General features: G+C 44.9%; 1 protein-coding gene across 4 annotated transcripts in view; it reads right to left on the bottom strand.

Annotated features, from left to right (window-relative positions):
• LOC135896070 (phospholipid-transporting ATPase ABCA3-like) overlaps positions 1-20,026 on the bottom strand; it is a 142,261-nt gene that overhangs the window by 106,430 nt on the left and 15,805 nt on the right. For all 4 annotated transcript variants that reach the window (XR_011512057.1, XR_011512055.1, XR_011512056.1 and 1 more), the window contains exons 5-8: positions 6,038-6,281; positions 5,412-5,606; positions 3,259-3,437; positions 289-417 (exon numbers count right to left, since the gene is read on the bottom strand). Coding sequence is in view for 1 of the 4 variants with exons in the window: in XM_065424403.1 (XP_065280475.1) it covers positions 289-417; positions 3,259-3,437; positions 5,412-5,606; positions 6,038-6,281 (747 nt within the window). In the remaining 3 variants the exon portion in view is untranslated. The remainder of the gene's footprint in view (positions 1-288; positions 418-3,258; positions 3,438-5,411; positions 5,607-6,037; positions 6,282-20,026) is intronic.

Genomic DNA, 20,026 nt, shown 5'->3' on the forward strand with positions numbered 1-20,026 from the left:
GTGTATTCATCGTTATTCGATCGCAGTAGATTCAACTTGCCGCTTTTACTTTGGGACATGCTTCTGTATATTGCTGTCACTCAATATTTTGACGCGATCTGTCACTAAAACTGAAGCTGAATTAAGCGCCTCGCTATTTTTTGGAGCTGAGAACTTGTACGTCCGGAAATCGCGATAACTGGCTCAGAGACATTAGACGCTGTGGATTTTAGCCACAGGTGAAATCGTCCGTGCTTCCGAATTTCGCCTGCTCATCCCCGTCTCGGAAGGAGGACGGGCTTTGCTCACCACTGTCAGGTCCTCGATGTGCACTGCGGGCTTGGCGTCCGGCGGCGCACTCTCGAAGCGCTCGTCGCTGAAACGCAGCGGCCCCGTCGGCAGCTGGCATGGCGTCGGTGACGGACGCCAGAAGCTCGACTGCGAGGTCGCGAAATTTCATCGCTCACGAAGCACCGTCAAACGTGGCGCGCGCTCTCTTAGCACAGCACGCTACGAGCCATTTTTATGCGAAGCATATTACGAGAGGTCAACCCAGCTCCTCAGGCGCGGCGGTGTCGCCTTCAGGCGCGGCGGTGTCGTCACGACGGAGGAGAAACGGGGCTCCAACTCGCGCCGTCGCTCGCGGCGTCGCGGCGGTATATAAGCAGCTGCACTTGCCTCTCTCTGCTAGACACTCACGAGGTGAGATACCTCCTGGAGACAGAGCTGCTCGTTGGAATAAGAAGCGAAGGTTGTGGCGTGCTACAGAGACTGATTTTCTAGGTGGCTTTGGCTCAACTCTTGCAAGATGGGCTAGGTGGGAATCGAACCAGGGTCTCCGGAGTGTGAGACGGAGACGCTACCACTGAGCCACGAGTACGATGCTTCAAAGCGGTACAAAAGCGCCTCTAGCGAATGTGGTGTTGCCTTAGAAACGAGCTGTTTCTAAGGCTCAGGAGTGCGTCGCTTGCTCAGGCGCACATTTCGTTGCCGCGCCGAACGCTGCGTTGCTCGACGCTCACCGCGTCCAATGCGGGGCGCTTAGTCGCTGCGCCGTAGCCCATTGTCTTCCACCCCTTGGCGGGTCGACGGGAACGTTTTCGCGTTCCGCTCTTGAAGGCGAAGCAGAGTAACGCATGAGTTGTTTCTTCGTCTAGTCGAACCAAATATAACCAAGCAACAGCAGTTCACCAGGCTAAACAGTGGTTCAACAACTAAAATAAAGGCTAGTATGCTTCGCATCCTGGGCTTAACCTTAGCTAAGCCACAGCCATTTTTTTAAAGTAAATATCAACACTCTTGCATATTGAAGCAACAGCCCAGCTTTCACCTAGTCGACTCTTTCTGAGACGTTACGTTTTGGGCGAGTAGGTGAAACGTAATTCTTTAGGAACTCATGCGCGCACAAAGACAGGACGCCGAACGAAGGAGGGGCACACACCATGCGCAAGCATCAACTTGCTTTTATTGTGACAGCGACATATATATACGCTTCCACAATCAGGGAAAAACAGAGGCAAGGTTGCAGTGGTTGCTATTCTATATTTAACCGATGCACGATTTTATTTTCTCACGTAAATCGATTAGCCAGGGAGATAGTCGAGGCCAGAGAAATTCATCGGCATGATCAGAGTTGTGGGAGTGCCCTTTCTGTAGCATTAAGTGATAAGGAAGTGAGGTTTCTGGAGGGTGAAATGGTATGACAGTGACAAATTTTGGTTTCTGCGGCGCATATGGCTATGCAGATTTGTAGTTGTTTTCTTGCCTTCCTGTTTTTCCCTGATAGTGGAAGCGTAATATATATGTCGCTGCCACAGTAAAGGTCTTTCAGGTCCGATGACTCTTGCGGGAATTGTAGCACTTTACTAGTAATAGCTGACAGGAAGTGACCTGAAAGGCACAACTAAACCGAGAAATCAGAGTGCCGGCAAATCTAATTGCGTAATTTATGTATAGTTGGTCAATTTCGAAATTTGGAAAGAAAGGTACACACGGCGTGCCTAAATTGGCCGTCTCAAGAGCTTTTTGGAAGCTTGCAACCTCAGGGGCGTGAAATGGCTCGGGCAAATTGCTTGAAAGCAAGCTTTGAATATTTCATTGCCAAGCTTCGAACACTTGCCATTGAAATTTAGAAGTTTGAAGCTGCATAAGCTCCTGGTTGCATGCTGAATTTCTGGCTCGTGGTTCTCGCATATTGTGAAAGACTGCTATGAAAACTTCATACTTATTGTTCCCGGTGTTTTGTTAAAGGCCACGTGAGAAGCGTATAGCTTAAGGTAGTGTAGATATTGTAGAGCTTCCGCGGTGCAAAATATTAAGTTTAGGAAGTCAGCGGAAATGTGTCGAAAAGCTCGCAAAACTAGCAGCTTTTGATACCAAAAGTGAAAAGAAAGAACACAGCCATTGCCGATCACAGGAAGTGACGCATGGTCTAGACTGCGCGGCTCCTCGACAGGACCTCCGAGGCATCCGAGAGAAGGAGGCGCCGGCGGCGCGATGAAAAATCTGGAAGGTGGCATGCTCGGATTTAACGGCATAGCGAAAACTAGCAGGTGCACGCGTCGTCCGCTTAAGTGTTGTCTAAAAGCTGCTAACAAGTAAACTGTGCACTGACCATGCCTACGCCTTTGTCAAGATTGCATCGGGGGTGTACAGGTTGCATCACGTGACTTGAGTCAAGGATTTAAAAAGATGTGGGTAACTGCAGCTGAATTAAACCGACGACATGTGGTTTGCTGTCATGTGGCGCTCCTTAGAGTATATATTTATATCCGTACGACTAGTTAATTGACTAAGACTAATTATGCAAAATTTTTAATATTCACTTTAGAGCAAAGTGCGTTTCGTTACGTTGAAGAGGGTATTCAGAAACGACCGAGCCAATTTTTGTGGTAACGTACATGCTGCGTGGTGAGTTTTTCCGGCGTTTAAAGAAAGCCCGCGAAATACAAGATAAAACCACGTGAACGCGCTCATGCGCTATCGTATTGCAGCACTATCAGCCGTGCTTCGAGCGAAAGAACCGTCTGTGCGGACCGTTAGCTTATCAAAGATGGCGACCCATCTTTTGCGAGTGCTGTCGTGGTAGGGGCTGACGCACTGTGAAGCCGACGCCTAGAGCCGCTCACTTTCTCCACGGTTCACGCCTAGGGTTCATTATATACTCCAGCCGCGATGCTCCAGCTTCGGAGAAGAAAGAAGGCGCAGTGCTCTCGCCCTCCTGGCAACAATGTATAGTCTCGAACACCCTGTCTCCTCCGCGCACAGTGCAGGACTCACCTTGAAGAGAAAGAGCGGGTGCTGCGGAATGGCCGTGTTCCAAGGAAACACGTTGGAAGCGAAGGCCACGAGCAAGATCAGAATGACCGCCACAACAATGTTCACGAACCAGATGTCTAGTACGTTGACGGGGCACACACCGAAGACGTAACGGAACGTCTTTCCCCACGAGGCGCCGCCTGTTGAGAAATGGGGGACAATTGTCGTGGCAGCGCGCTGCTTCCATGCTGCTCGACGCGTTCGATGTATACTGTGAAGAAATGTTGTCCCGGTTGCTCGATTAAGTCCTGGGGTTTAAACATTCCAAAGAAACAGTAGGACTGTGAGCAGTGCCAGAGGGGAAGGGAGGAGGGGGGGGGGGGTGTCGGGGTTAATTTCAGCCTCCTGGGGTGCTTGTTTAGCGCACACCTAAACCTTAGCACACCAGCGTTTCTGTGTTCAGCCTCCGTTCGTACAGGGTGATAGTTAGGAATCGAACCGGCGTCCTGGAGCACAGCAGCAGAACGCGGTAGTCGCTGAGCCGCCGCGGCGGCCACTGGTACTGTATAAAAAACATTTACAGAAATGATCGACGATGGTCGTAAGCGAATAGCAGAAACGCTTCCAGAAAGATGTTCGCTTTACCAAAGGAATGGTGCTTTCGGGGGAGATACCGTTGCAGTGAGTTTTTTGTGACGGAGCACCCGAAAGGCTAAACAGTGACTGCGATAGTAAAATAGTGGACAGCTATATGAAGTAGGGACATATAGTTAGTTTTATCGACTTTATAAACTTGTAAACATAGACATGCTAAATAAATTGACGAGCATGGTGTCATGCACGCGCAAGCGAACGTGAGCACATCTCACTGGCTGGCCACGGACGAAATGCGAAAACGCCCGTGTACGTAGATTTAGGTGCACGTTAAAGAACCCCAGGCGGTCGAAATTTCCGGAGTCCTCCACTACGGCGTGCCTCGTAATCAGAAAGCGGTTTTGGCACGTAAAACCCCATAATTTAATTTCAATTTTAACTGGACGGCCACGGAAACTCGATGTCGAAGCGCTGGAGTGACGAAGCGCGGCAGCAGCAGCGAGAGAATTGACCTTCGTGCTGCGTCTTGCATCCACGTGAACTAAGCCGCGGAACCACAGCGTGGGGCGGTGGGCTGTGTCCCCGTAGCAGATGTATTTCAACATATACAGCGGCCCGGAGCAGAACGCGCCCCCTTCCTCCCTCTATATCTTCCCAGCGGAACTTTGCGTGCGAGTGAAGACGGTGCGCTTCCTCCCCGCTTTCCTCCGTTGTGTGCGCGAGATTAAGTCGAGATCACCGACTCACCCTCGCACGCTTTCACTCACAGATATAGCACGTCGCGCGCGGAGACTATTTCATTGGTCTAGGACTTTATGTGGAACCGCTCGGTGACGGCGACACCGACGCTAGAAATGCGCATGGAGTGTCCATACAATTGCTATCGCAATAGCAAGGTTTGTGCACATACTATATACAGCCAACACGGCCGAAAAACAATTACGCGCGACGTCCCGGCGATCATATTTTTCATCCATTTCAACAAATTTTCTCGTAACATTTGACCCGCCCTGGGTGCGGAACGCCGTCTCGGAGCAGATTGATTGCTGATTGCTGATTTTATTTATTACAAATACCCATTGCCCGGTATGGTAATCATTTTGCTCATGCAGTATGTCCTGTGGCACCTCGCGCAACCCTATATGAAATCCGCTGCAACACAAGAACATCACCTAGATAATTCGAGTTGACTCCAGTTGACCACATCTTGACACTATTCCTGCGCATTTCATTATTTAGACTCGCAACGAATCTTCTAACGCCTTTGACTGGGTTTCTCTAATCTCCGCAGCTACTCCATTATTCGAAAATAGCACCCCCCGTCGGCTTGATATATCCCATGATCTATCCAATTCCGCTTCACGTTTATCTCCAGAATTCACATCATAGAACTGCATTTCCCCACACCGCTGGTCTTTCTGCTTCTTAGTGTCACAAATGCACAATTTTAAATTCCATCGCTCGTTGCGCGGTCCTTAGCTTTCCTTTAGTACCGCTTGTTAGCCTCCAAATCTTAGCCCTTCTAGTTTGAAACCTCCGGTTATATTTCTGTAATTATCTTTAGGGCGCGTAGTACGCACCTTCAAAGTCGTTCTGGATGCCCAGTACAATCAGCAGGTTGTAGGTAGCCACGGTTGGCAGCACGGAGGTCAGCAGCGTCAAGTGGCGGTCCCGGAACAAGAACTCTGCCAGCGAGCCGAGGCTACCGGTTTTGGACAAAACCCATGCAGGCAGCACGAAGCACAGCACCGCGACGCAGATGAACCCAGCCAGAACTGCGAGAAAAGCCGGAGCTGTACTGTCTCACAAAAACTGCCACGCATATAGTATAGGTGGGTCTGCACAATTACTGCGCTCAGGAGGCCAAATCTGACGAGGGAGTGACTCTTATTCCTCTGTAAGTTTTCCTGGTTGGCTTACGCATTGACTAGTGCGACGCGCTGGTCTGCATAGGCAGCCACCGATATTATGGCGCCGCTTAATAACTAATAAGTAGTGACAGCAAGCAGATTTGGACAGGTGAATACTATGCACAAGAGCAACCTTACGCAACACGCAACCACGTCTAAGCAGAACTTTTATGGATATACCTCAAGCTGAAAATGAATGCTACGAAACAGTTCCTACGAGTCACTATTAATCACACGCCTTGATTTTAAGCAGCTTTTTTTTTTACAATGACCTTGGAGCCTTAGCCGATGCTTACTCGAGGTGAACAAACAGGCAACCAGCATGACTAGGAGCAGCTGCAGCGCATTGTGCACGGCGAACACAAAGAAGAGCAGCGAAGGGTCAGTATTCTCCAAGAAGGCGTTGCCCTTGCTGCTCCACGCCTGCACAACGGTGCAGTAGACACAGAGACCACTGTGCACCAGGCACGTCAAGAAGCTGCAGGCGAAGTGGCCTGTCCAGTAGAAGCAGTCTGACAGGCCCATCAGCCGCTGGAATTCCTGTATAGAAGATACGTAGATGCAAGGGTCACGCACACACACAAAAACCTAGTTTTCTTTAAGCTGTGTGGCATCTATGCTTCATTACGTGTCAGATGCAAAGGAATGCACAATGAACAAAATACCTTGTGAAATCACAACCCAATTTCTGTCGAAGTTGTTTCTTTTGATTAGTTTTATTAGTATTTTTTGTGCGATTATCAGTACTTGGGAACATAACGCCCTCATAGGTATGTCTGCCCGTATCTAACCTCTTTCACGGCAATTTGGGCCACTGGATATGTACCACTAGACTTGTGCCCGAGTAGACAAATTGAGACATTGGATATGTGCAACTGCGAATGGGACACTAGGCATGTGAACATTCTTGGCTAATCCTCCAGGATGGGTATGGCGCCACTGGTTATGCGACCGCATAGACAAGGAGCTCGCGAAGCATGAAGTGAAGAAATCAGCAACGTAAAATTGAAAAGTCGTCTATGCATAGAAGTGAAAAAGTCTGCATCGAAAGCAGCCGAGTGTTGAGAAATAAGTGATGCGAACGGAATGGGGCAAGTGTGTGCGTTGAGCGAGGTGTGCTTAACTACAGCGGAGTCAGGAAGATGTCGGCAACAAAGAATTGAAGAAGTCAGCTGCACAGAAGGGACGACTTTGGCAATACGGTGTGTTGCTACATTGGTTGAACGCTAATCGCATTAACGTCTAGAAATATCATGCGATGAGTTCTGCTGAAATTTTTTATTGTGGTCCCTGACGCGATTCCGGGTGCAATAGTGCTGTCCATGTCTTCGGAGTCACGGGAGGCATAAACGTAGGCTAGTATTCAATCAAAGGGCGCAGAAATATTTTATTAGCAACAAAGTTCTCGTTAAATTTTAGTGTAAAGTTGTGAACAGAGTCAGGATATTCATGAATGCATTGTTGCTTCAAAGGGAACAATAGGTTTTGTCGCACTAAGCGTTCATACTTTTTGCTTCCTGTTCTTACGTCCAGGGGCCCTATAACGTAAAACTATTCCAATATGTTTCTATTCCAATCTCCTGACGTCAAATTTGCGTAACCACAAACTCAAGCACCGGGCGGTCACCCGCAGGGTTGTCTGAACAGACCAATCAAACGCTCTCCTCGTTTATAGGAGGTCACTTTTGTTTGCTTGAAGAACAAATACCATCGTTTACACTGAGCGGCTTGTCGTATCTAATTGGCTGACAAGAGGCGAGGAGAACGCTCAAGTGGAGAGGGCTTCGATGGGGCCGAGCCACTGCACTGAAAGTCGATAATCGGATGAAGAGGGTGGTGCCGGGGTCTATGATTGGTCGGCTCTCCCTTACTTAGCTTGCGGTGGCTGGTCGAAAATCGCGGCGGCATGCAACGGAAGCTCAAGAATGACGCTTAAACGGACCCTCAGCAAAGAAGAGTTGGCAGAATGACGGGGTGAACGTGCCGAAAGTGCTCGCAAACGTTACATGGCCACGCAAGAAGTTTCATTATACGCAAATACACCGATGCTCTCCGGCAGGTGCGAGCAGCCAGCGTCTGAGCGATCGCCGGCAGCCATCTTCTATTCCTTTCCGAACGGGGCAGCCTGCGGCTATTCCGAAGAAAATTCAGTTTTGTTCGGCATAATAATGCATCTTTATCGCGTACACGTCACTTTGACGCGGTGAGTTCTTGCGGTTTTGTGACGTCGCGTGACAGGCAGGTGAAGTGGGTGCAGCCCGAAAACTTTTTACCAATAGCCGAGGGCCAATGGCAAAAAGGGGTCGAATCAGAAATAACTGTTTTTCTTTTTTTTTTGTCAAATCATGCATAATCAGTGTGTACACATCATATCAGATGGGGAGGTATCGCGGTTTTCGTGACGTCGCGTGACAGACAGGTGAAGTGGGAGTGGTCGAAAAAAGTTTTTGACCAATCGTGGAGGGCTGATAGCAGAATTGGAATAGAAAAGTTTGGAATAGTTTTACGTTATAGCGCCCCAGGCTACATACTCCTTCGAGCATCGCGGTTCGGCTCCCGCCTCACGAGCTCCTCCAACAGTGGAGCGAACGAAATGAAACACGGCCTACTCCACGCCATGGTTCTTTACACAAGAGAATCCTAAACCACAGAGGTGAAATAAGTTCGGCAGCTACTCGCTGTCTGTGTTGAAGCCAAGTATACTTGAGAAGTTGTTGCAGATTATTATTGTCATTATATCAGTTAATAAGAGCTTGCCTTTTCACCAATCGTCTGTATTTTGACAGTATTTTTACGGTCCAATCGAGGGTTTTTCTGGTGGATTGACAAAAAAAAAATAAAGTGCAAGGTATGCCTGCGCTGTTCCGCTGCTTTCAACGCTATCGTTTTTCGCTTCTAGTAACGTTGGCGCCACCATCACAAGGAAACCGACCCCGCAGGCGTAGTTGGCAGATAAAGATACTTTTGCTGCTTTGTACTGTCTATTCAAAGATTCTTCTCGTTGCAGCCGACTGTCAGTGTGTCTTGCCAATGCCTACGATGTTTCGCGATTCTTGTATGGCGTGCCAGAAACTGTTGCTGAATGATGAGCGATATATGCACTCTACGCACACTCTGCGTGCGTAGAGTGCGTGTAAACAAGCGTTCGTTATTTGTAACCTTTATTTTAAGACGCGTTGTATTGGTAATTATTCGTACCATCTGGAACAAGCATGCTCAGGGGTTGCTCCTAACACTCTTTCTTCCAGGGGCAGCCTAAGCGGGACGCCTGGGTTTGTAAAATCCCTTGCAGAGCAAAAAGAAAAAAAAAGAAAAAAACAGGCTTCTCTTGCTAAGCTGTAATCAGTAGTTCTCGCAGTTAATAATGAAGGAATTTCGGCACTAATTGAAGAAATTAGGGACGTAGAAAAAAACCTCGATACACTGCCAGCTCTCCACGGGAAGGTTGACTTGTTGCTTCTGAAGGCGGCATTCTTGACTGGGGCTAAAATATTCACTGTCTATGAATGTGAAGTGAAAAACCTGACTCAGCAGTACGAAGCGATACGCGAGAAACTAAGTTCATATGAGAACGGCATGCAGTATCGAGATAGCGAAACTGGAAAACTGAAAGCGACTGTGCAGGCTCAGGCAACGCTCCTGAAGCACTTACAACAGGTGCAATATGAACCTGAGCAGTAGAGCCGAAAAGCTAACTTGGAAATTCACGGCTTACGCGTATCTCGAAACGAGAACCTTATAGGTGTGCTTGGCAATCTTGCTCGGAGATAACTTTTCAAGTAGAGAGGGGAGCCGCACGCGCGACAAACCGATTTGTTACGTCCTGTGTAGTTACGCAACGTTTAGCTGATCACTGGTTTACCGCCTGCCGTCTCGCTACGTATTACTTACTGCTCAGGGCCCGCAGTATGAAAGAGAGAGCCACGTATAAAGAAACGCATGTGTCTGTGGCTGACCAACGTAAATCAATTACTTTGGTAGGAAGTCTTGGGCCATCTTTGATTTCTGGTACACCTGGAGAAGCATATGCAATATTTTGATAGCATTTACAAGTTCTTGAAAAAAAGTGCGCACTAGTTACAAACAGGCGCGATCCCAGTTGGTGAAATCCCGAAATTATGTGGCAATTATTGACAGTGACTTACTGTGCAAACAGTTCAAGTGTAAGCGAATAATAGTGGGCTTAAAGTTGACTACACAGCTGCAAAAAACGGAGTATAGTTGCCGTTATTCTGTATGCAAGAAGGCGATGCTTCTAACAGCAGTTCAAGTTATCCCATAAAAGCACGGCTGGGACATTATCGCTGAACAAGGATATTCTCCTAAAAAGAGAAAACCTTCGTATACCGCAGATGCACTTCCGAGTGATACTGTGCACACCGCTAAAATGTTTGTTCAGATTTCGCACGACTGCAACAGACCGCTCACCGGCGATGGTATGTCGATGTGCGCTCAGCTAACTATATTGGCGTCTGCTTTCTGCCCACGTTATCGCTCGGTCTCCCTGCTATAATTGTTTTTAGCTTTGAGACGGAGGAAACCTGCCGGCATAGGCGGCATTTCTGTATCAATTTTTCAAAAAAATTTTGGGGCCCTTTCCGTGCATCTTACTCACCATGCTAAATGGATTTCTAGTTAGCGTTCCTTGTCGAAACAGCAATCGTAAGACCGCTAGCAAGAGCCAAAAAAAAGCCAATGTGCAAAAGTACAGAGCAATTTTTTTACCAATTTTGCCCCAAATTCCAGATAAATTTGTATAAAAGTGCATCACTTCCTTAGGATAAGCTTATTATTAGTTATTTCAAATTGTCAGTTTCGTTTTGTCACATCCAGGTGTCACTGCCCTTTTCGAGGAATTATCTAACGAGTTGTATTCATTTATTGAGCAAAGCTCGTATGCCTGCAGCTTGTTCTTAGATTTGGATAAGGCACTGGACATAGTGAAGCCTACTAGAAAAAGTGCACACTTGCTCGGTTTGAGATCAGTATTTGATTTATTAAAACAGTATCTCAGTAATCACTCACAAGTAGTATGCTTGGAAGACCAAACGAACTTTGGCAGTAGGCTAGAACAGACCGCGGGAGTGCCGGAAGGTTTCATTTCATCACCACTATTTCTTAACATATTCAATAGCGATATATGGCGTTAGCTGTCTCCTTTTTATCATTTCTTTTTCAATATGTAGATGACACTATGTTGGTAACAAAGCATATCTTTTACACAAAAGCCATTACTTTACTGCAACAAAATGTGTGGGTTAGAATGACTTGGTTCGCTAAAGACTGTTTGCCTGTGAACCGGCAAAAAAACTAAAGTCGTTTATTATAGAACTCCACTGAAGGCGGCGGTTAGCGAATTACAGCTGTTTTTACACTGTCATAACTGTACTTCATAAAAATTCAGGGCAGTTGGATTCCGTGAGCTCAATTCCTGGGAATTTTCTTTGTCAGTCATTCAACGCGGCGCAGTCACTTAGTAAACATCTGTATTGCACTCAGGCGCCTCGCTTGCGTGCTATTTAAAATTACATTTTTTCTGCGGACATCTATGAAATAACAATCATGCATGTATTTGAATGCAGCATACTGAGGTATGAAGTTACACTGTTTTGATTTTGTTCTGCTCTTGAAAGAGCCACGTGCGTAAGATCTTGCAAAGCGTGCTAAAATGTAATTTGTCCGTGGCTGACAACGCTAATTTGTTTTTGTTTCTTGATATACCCTCACTTAAGAGGAAGCTTTAGCTCGAGCCCAACTCCGATGCGGCCTAGTCAAATACATGTAAGGCGGAAAAATGATTTTCTGAGGCAAGCCCTGGATCGATTTTAATAATTTTTTTGCATTTGAGAGAAACATTTATATTCTAGTGACTGTTGGAAGCGGAATTTCGATTTAGGGACTGAAATTTGTTAAAAGAATTTTCAAAAATTCGAAAGTTCTAAAAGTATACACGCATGAAGTTGATAAACAAATAGCTCTGCATCAAGAACAGATATCGTCGTTCTGTAAACGGCATCCATTTATCATTTAAAGACCACCAATTCGATATGTCAATTTATATCTTACGTGAATTCGCTACGTTATGTATAAGGGTTCCGCAAAAGCTGTATTTCCATATTACCTATTTTTTTTTAGATTCATGTGTAAGAAATCAGTTTTGTTCGCTTTAGATGTACTACCAGATGCAATTCACAGAATTGTGATATCATTTTTCGTTGGTGAGTTAGAGAGTTGTAAACTTGATAGCTTCTCTTTCTGAAAATTTTTGATTTTGCCAATTTTTAATAAAAAATTGACATTCTAAATAAACATTCGAAACTAACACTCACCAGATTTTAAGCTTGTCTTTTAAATGCAACAAACCTCGGTAAATCTGGTGCAGTGGTTGCCGAGAAAAACAAATTCTCCTTTTACATGTATTTAGAATGGAGCACGCAAGCTAAAGCTTCCTCTTAAATCTATATTTATACAAGGAGTTGTTTTACGAAACTTCTGGAACTCCGAGTTCAAGCAATATGATATTGCTCTTAGAGCATTACGGAAATTTCCACAGTACATGGTACCCCACTGTACAACTAGATATAGGAAAATCTGAAGGCGGGGTGTCTGTGTTCCCCAAATCTTCACTATAGAAGGTGTGCCTATGTTCTCCAAATCATCAGTCTTATCGCCGATTATCTCTGCTGCAAGCACAAAGCGTAGCTGGCAGAGTATGGTTAAGCTATTGTAAAACTTCGTATGTTTGCTGCCTTTTTTTTTCCTGTGTCCTCGTTTGCTTTATGTTGCTGTCCGTTGAGTTCCAATTGTTTCTTATACAATGCGATTCTTGTGTATGAATAGAGTGGTTTTTCTTGTCATTACAATGATTGCCATTTTCTTTGCGCTCATCGATATTGCCGGGCTTAGTCACACCAGCCTCTTTTGTTGGCTACAAAGTTTCTTCTTCTTCTTCTTCTTCTTCTTCTTCTTCTTCTTCTTCTTCTTCTTCTTCTTCTTCTTCATATTATTATTATTATTATTATTATTATTATTATTATTATTATTATTATTATTATTATTATTATTGTTGTTGTTGTTGTTGTTGTTGTTGTTGTTGTTGTTGTTGTTGTTGTTGTTGTTGTTGTTGTTGTTGTTGTTGTTGTTGTTGTTGTTGTTGTTGGCGTGGGACAAGCGAAAAAGATCTCATCTATTGGTAAAACGTGTCGAACTGAGAAAAAACGCGCCTTTTCTCAGTCAGAAGCGGCTCCTGCAGGGAAAATCACTGAATCTGAGCAGGTACTGCTGCGCGAAATACGAGATATCAGAGCCAGCCTAGCATCACTGCCAGTTTTGCACCAGAAAGAGGACTCGCTCTTGCTGCTTAAGGCAGAATTCACGAAGCTGTCTAAAACTGTCGGAGAACTGGAAGAATCAGTCGCGTTTATGTCAAACCACTATGACTCGGCACTTGAGCAGATGAAAGCTAGCACAGAACTTGCTGCAGCACACGAGGCGGAAATTGGCGCATTGAAAGCGACGGTGCAAGCACAGGCAGAGTAACTCCAAGCTCTACGTGAAGTTCAAAGCGAAAATGAGAAATATAGCAGAAAATGTAATCTGGAGATTGAAGGACCGCAACAAGAAGAACATGAGAACTTGAAGGAAAAACTGGTTGACCTTGCGCATAAGCTTGATCTGAACTTTTCGATCTCAGACATTGAAGCAGTCCATCGGCTGCCTAGCAAAAAAGAAACCCAAACTGTGCTTATGCGTTTCTCGATAATATCAGTGAAAGAGGGGTGGTTTGCGCGCGTAAGAACTGCGGCAGTTATGTGTGACTGATTCAGACCTGAACCGTTTCTTCTACAACAATCTAACCAAGATGAATCGGGACCTGTTCTGGCGCACGCACATGGCAGCGAAAGAAAAAAGGATTAAAGGACTGCTGGGTGAAAGGCGGAGAAATTTACGCAAAAAAAAAACTCAGATGCTTCTCTCATTCGTGTGAACCGGGAAGCTGATATTAAAAGAACTGCTTAAGCAGAACGGCAGCTACTTTCAGCGAGTTATCTGATTTCACCTCTTTCAAGAAATTGTTTGGGCGCACGTCACCACGCGATTCTACACTCGGGAAAATAAACATTAGAAGTTGACGTAAATACGAAGTGGAGTTGAAAGGGCAAGCTGAATCTTTGCTTGATTTCGTAGACACTTTTGTGGTCACAGAAATCAACATGTCAGAATACTCCCTATATATTTTCTCGTTAAATAGATACAGGTGTTGCAGCATAACACGGTCTAACCATAGAGGCGGCGGTATTGTTGTATTTGTAAATTCAAAATATGACAGTTCACTGGTGGACTTTACGTTCAGGCATGCGGAATGCCTCTCCGTAAAAGTTAATTGCGTAAATTATGAACTGTTATTGTTAGTGGTTTACCGGCCCCCAAGTAATAGTGCTACTCGTTTTGTGTTGGAACTAGAAGAAGCATTGTTTACAGTGGATCTAGTTTGCCTGGCAGGCGATTTCAATATTAACATTCTATGTCGAACAAACACCTTAGTGTCGGATTATTTATCCGTTTTGGCATTTTACGGTTTCACGTCAATGGTGATTGCCCCGACAAGAGAGGAAATTTTGAATGGCCGTTGTGTAACGTCTTGTTTAGACCGTGATTACAAAGACGGCGCCGAATAAAACAACACACGAAGAAGGGAAACACGAGACAGCACGTAGGCACGTGCGCCTACGTGCTGTCTCGTGTTTCCCTTCTTCGTGTGTTGTTTTATTCGGCGCCATTTTTGTAATCATGCTTAACCAACTAGCCCACCAACACATGCTCAGTTTGTTTAGACCATATTGCGGTTCGAACGCCTAATCATTCGCTCACTTCTTGTGTTATCACTCATAGATTATCTGACCACTACGCGGTCGCTTGCCGTGTATCCCTAAGTGTATCGTTCGTTGGCACGCAGTATTCAAGTGATAAGGTCAGAACCACGTCAGAATTTCAGATTAAGTTTGTTGATTAAATTGTGGGGTTTTACGTGCCAAAACCACTGTCTGATTATGAGGCACGCCGTAGTAGAGGACTCCGGAAATTTCGACCACCTGGGGTTCTTTAACGTGCTAAGTTTGTAGATCAAAAGAAACTTGATAGTTTCATTGTGAATTTTACCTTGTCTTCGTTCATTGACGGTAGGCCCCCAGACCAAGTGTAGGATAGCTTTTGTGAGCGTCTGGCCCATTTCGAACGGTGCTGCACATTTTTCAGGAATAAAAAGTGCAGGAAAAGCTATCCATGGATTAATTCCAATCATATGCAAGCCATATCTCACAGAGATTGGCTTTGGAAAAAACGTAAACGCACCCCTAACAATAAAGACCTCCAATTAGAATATAAGATTGCAAGAAATAAAGTAGTTGTTCTTCTCCGGGCTGCAAAACGTCGCTTTTTCTTACACAAATTTAATCAATCGTCCAAAAGTGCTGGCAAAACTTGATCGCTGATAAAGCATCTCAGAAGGAAATCTGAGACTGTAAAATCTGTGATAGAACATTTTCCCGGAAACCCTGTTGAAACAGCTGACTTGTTTAATCATTTCTTCAGTCAGGATTCAACAGAGGCGTTATCTGTGCTTCGGATAGATATGACGCTTGGTGATTCTTTGGCAGCATCTGCATTTTTACCGCGGCTTTCGAAATCAAACCTTGCCCGGATCATTTTCAGTTTTCGAACGAATAAACCACCAGGAGTAGATGGAATATCTGTAAGCTTGCTGAGAAGAAACTTTGAGGCGCTTTCAGATATTGTGCTTTTCATGTTAAATGCTTTGCTAGATACTGGAACTTTTCCACAAAATCTAAAACTGCTTAAGTTAGACCACTCCATAAGGCAGGAAAGAAATCTATTATTGAAAACTACCGGCCTATATCCATTTTTCCCGCATTATTTCAGGTAATAGAAAAATTGTTGCTTGAGGTTATCACTTCTTTCATTTAAAGGTTTTCAATTTTGTCTGACCGACAATTTGGTTTCGTGCAAAGCCGGGGTACAATTTCGCTCCTGGAAGAATTCGCAGATGATTTGTATTCTGCTTTTGAACTCAATCTCTTTAGCTGTGCCTTGTTTCTCGACGTGTCCAAAGCCTTTGATTCAGTTTGCCATGACATATTACTTCGCAAATTATATCTTACTGATTTTAGGGGTCTCTTCTACACTCTACTTCAAAACTACCTCACCGACATGTCTCAAATAGTTGTTATAGGTACCAAATACTATAGCAGCAAATTATCCATTGGTGCTGGTGTCCCTCAAGGGTCAATTTTATCGCCTCTTCACTTTAAGATATTTGTGAACAATTCCACTTCAGTAATCCCAAATGGTAAACTGTATCAGTATGTAGACGATATCGTCCTTGTAACAAAGCATGTTAAATACAAGAAGGTTGTTGAATATCTGCCGCAATCAGTGCATGAAGCTATGGTCTTGCTTTTTAAAAACAAACTTATCGTCGATCAAAAGAAGACAAAAATTGTACGCTTCAAAAATCCCCAAAAGATTGGAACCACGGTTATTCCAGTGTATCTTCATACTCATGACTGCTTATCCTTTAAGCGTACTCCTGTGGAAAATACAAACTCAATTAAATGTCTCGGCATTCATTTCGATAGTGACTTCTCGTGGCATAATCATGGGGCGCATATATGCTCCAAACTAAGATCTGTCGCATGTTTACTCTTTAACATTAAAAGTTTGGTGCCGTTTCAGACCCCAAAAAATGATAATACATTCCTTTGCATACAGCACCTTAAGGTATGGTACAACGGTTGCCGCTTTCTGCTTGCAACGTTGGCAGGACAGATTTGATAACCTCTTAAAAAGTACATGAAGAAGTGTGGCGTACAATCGAGTGACACCATCAAACAAACATATTTTTCGTGATCTCGGTTTCCTGTCCTTTCAATCTTTATTCATTTCTACTGTTGTGCTGCGCCATTTCTGGACGGATGAATTTAAGCATCCGCACGCCTCCCCGCGACCGCTGCGCAAAGAAAAGCGCTTCGTTGTACCGCGCGTATCTACTAGATACGGAACAGCAAGACGCTGCATGTATGTCCCCAAGATATTTAATAATTTGTCAGACCATTTTTCTGTGGACTCTCGGTCTAAATTGAACAGTCTATTGCACATGTTGTAATACAGATGCATGTACTTATTTTCTTTTTGTTTGTCGCAGTTTAGTTGTGATTACTGTATGCTTTTGTTTCGATGCCTTGGAAACCTGATCTACGTTTATCACGCTGATTTGTTTCCCTTTGTTGGTTTTAAATTTGTGCATGTTTACTGCAACAACATCGCTTAGCTGACGATGCCGAGCCACGTCACACAAGTCACCATTGGCTTAGATGGGCCCGTTTTGCTGTACTGCGTTTCTTGGGTGCTTAATAAAGTATATTATTATTATTATTATTATTATTATTATTATTATTATTATTATTATTATTATTATTATTATCATCATCATCAACAGTCCTATTTCTCTCCTATGCGCACCATCTAAATTATTGGAGTCAACTGTACACTGAATACCTATCCGAATACCGATCCTATAGACCGTTTTTTCGTAGGCGCCGCCATATTGTGAAGCAGTGGCGCCGCCTATGAGCAGCACCATACTGGCTTGGGTGAAAGCGGTCTTTTGCATGGCAGGTATACGCTCGGCGGTAGGTTCTGGCGTTTGTTTTCGCGGTCGTGCGGTCTATTTAGTATGACGTGCGTATTCTACGTGGCAAACGGTTCTGTGAGACGTGCTGAAGTGGTTTAAGGCGTCATGGCCGGAATTTCTGCTGGCGTTGAGGGGGACGGAACACGCAGCGCTATTTGTGCGCGCATATTTGAGCCTACAATCAGCCTCGGAGATCAAATTGTGTATTTCCGAATGTTCCAATCACTAATGTGACCTTATTGCAGTATTATGCTCTATTTCTAAGCTGTGGTTTAGGAGCCATGAAGCATACTCGACGATCGTAACAGCGTGGGTACCGTTCTGCTACGATAGGAGCTGTGATGTTATACTTTGACAAGCGTTCAAACTGTTCGCTGCAGATTACATTGCGTGACTACTTGGTTCGGTGGATGAGGTTTCCGCCCCAGAATAAAATAGTTTTGGCAAGTAATAGCAGCATACCTTACAGTCTGAATTAAGCTTGTCCAGCAAAGGGACTGTTTACGATCTGCGCGAGCGTCCTAAGCAGTGGTAGGTGCTGGATTACAGATAATCTTCGTCCTGTATACCGCATGGGCCAAGCATACGGCATCAGTGGTTGTGTATTCATAAACGTTGTGAGGCGTGACTATGCGAGGTCGTATTGAGGCGTTAGCCCATTTTCTCTTGCTTTTTCGAGAAAGAGGATGATAACCGAATTTTTCTTCGGTTGTGTTCATTCCGTTCTCTACGACGCACTCACACGTACTACGAAAATTTTGTCCTCAAAAATAGGCATCGCATTCTTTTTATGTGGTCTTTCTCATATATTATGGCTGTATACAGGCCAAAAAGGCAATGCCGATGCGCACAGCTTACATATGTATCGTGCTGGTTCACCAACCGCAGTGATTGCTGTGTTGAGCAGCGCCATCGGCCTCATGCAGGAAGGTTAGCGTAGGCATATGGTTTGAAGCCTACTAGACTTTAAATGCGCGACAATGATGCCGGTGCATCACAAATATTTGATAGCGCCTGCCGCTTAGATGTTTCGCGGTTGCCTTAGGTTGGCCGTGCACGAGCGTGCGCTCTTATGCTTTATGTTTTACTCCCTATGCCAAGCGATCAGATAGTGAGCAGATTTACCATTTCATGCTGCTAATACAGAGACATCGGTATTTTTCTGGAATTAAAACCGATATAAGCAGAATAGTTCACAATACCTACACACACCGCGACTGATAATGTGCGTACACCGCGGCTGATAAAGCGCGTCATATTTTTGCGCCCCCAAGAGATATTTCCGCCTACTGTAGTTACCGATACACCGAAAGGCTACCCTGACGACGTTATATGAACGGACATGGCGTAAATTTCACAAAGTACCATCTAAAACATCTCGAAATCGTTCCGCAGCACGCGACAGCAATACTCTCAAGCAGCGCCGCGCCGGATCGCCCAAGCCAGAGAGGAGGAACGGCTCTCCGCGAGCCCCATCCTCCTCGCCCGATGAAAAGGTCTATATTAACGATGCTATCTTTCTTCAGCAGCATGGTTTCATATCGGGACGCCCAACTACGAGCCTCGTTGGATTCATGATGCATACCTCTCAAGCAGTGCATAAAAAAGGACAGAAGGATGTCATTTATGTTGACCTCAGTAAGAAGTCGCATTCTGTATGCCACAAAATACTGTTTTTAAAGTTGAAACATCTTCATCTGCACCACTCTGTCACAGCGCTGATAAAAATCCCTACCCGACCGGTGCTGCTACGTTAGCGTAAATGGTCGGTTGTCAGAACTTTATGCGGTTACAAGTTGAGTTCCTCAAGGGTCTGTCCTGGCCCCTTTTCTTTTCTCGCAGTTTATAAATGCAGTTTCGGTTGTCATTAAAAATCCTTCAGTTTTGGTAAATGCTGACGATGCGAAACTTTTCAAAGCGGTAAAAAATGTTAATTATTGCGCCGTTCTTCAGAAGGACATTGCAAATTTTGCGTCATGGTGCGCTGAAAACAAGCTTGTCACAAATGCATCAAAAACGAAAGTGAGAAAGCTTCACGCGGAAGACTAACAGGACTTTATTTCCTTAAAGCATTAAAGACGTTATCCTGCCAAGAGCTCAGGGAATGAAGGACCTTGGAGTGTACTTCGATACCTCTCTGAGGTTCTCGCCCCAAGCTCAACAGACGAGGCAGCGTGCATATCGAACGCTCGGCACAGTATGTCGGGTGATGAGACACTTCAAACAACCTGGGCCATTTGGAACTTTATATAAGACCGTATGCCTTGCACTTCTTGAGTACGACTCCGTGGTTTGGGGCGCCTCTTGTAGGTCAAATTGTGAACTTCTCGAAAATGTGCAAAAAAAACGTAAATATATTTTAAACCATCTTGGTTGATGTCCGGACCTCTTCCTTTGAAGCAAAAACCATCCACATCTGTATTTAAACAACGATTCTGTCAGAAAACGTCCATCTCCATTGAGCTAACACAAACACTCACGTTACCTACCCTCACCTTAGACGCACCAAATCAGATGTTCTTTTTCTTCACAAGAAGTGACGCATGGAAAAATGCTGCTGCTCGCACTTGCTTTC

The sequence above is a fragment of the Dermacentor albipictus genome, chromosome 2, assembly GCF_038994185.2.
Source record: "Dermacentor albipictus isolate Rhodes 1998 colony chromosome 2, USDA_Dalb.pri_finalv2, whole genome shotgun sequence".
NCBI lineage: Eukaryota > Metazoa > Arthropoda > Arachnida > Ixodida > Ixodidae > Dermacentor > Dermacentor albipictus.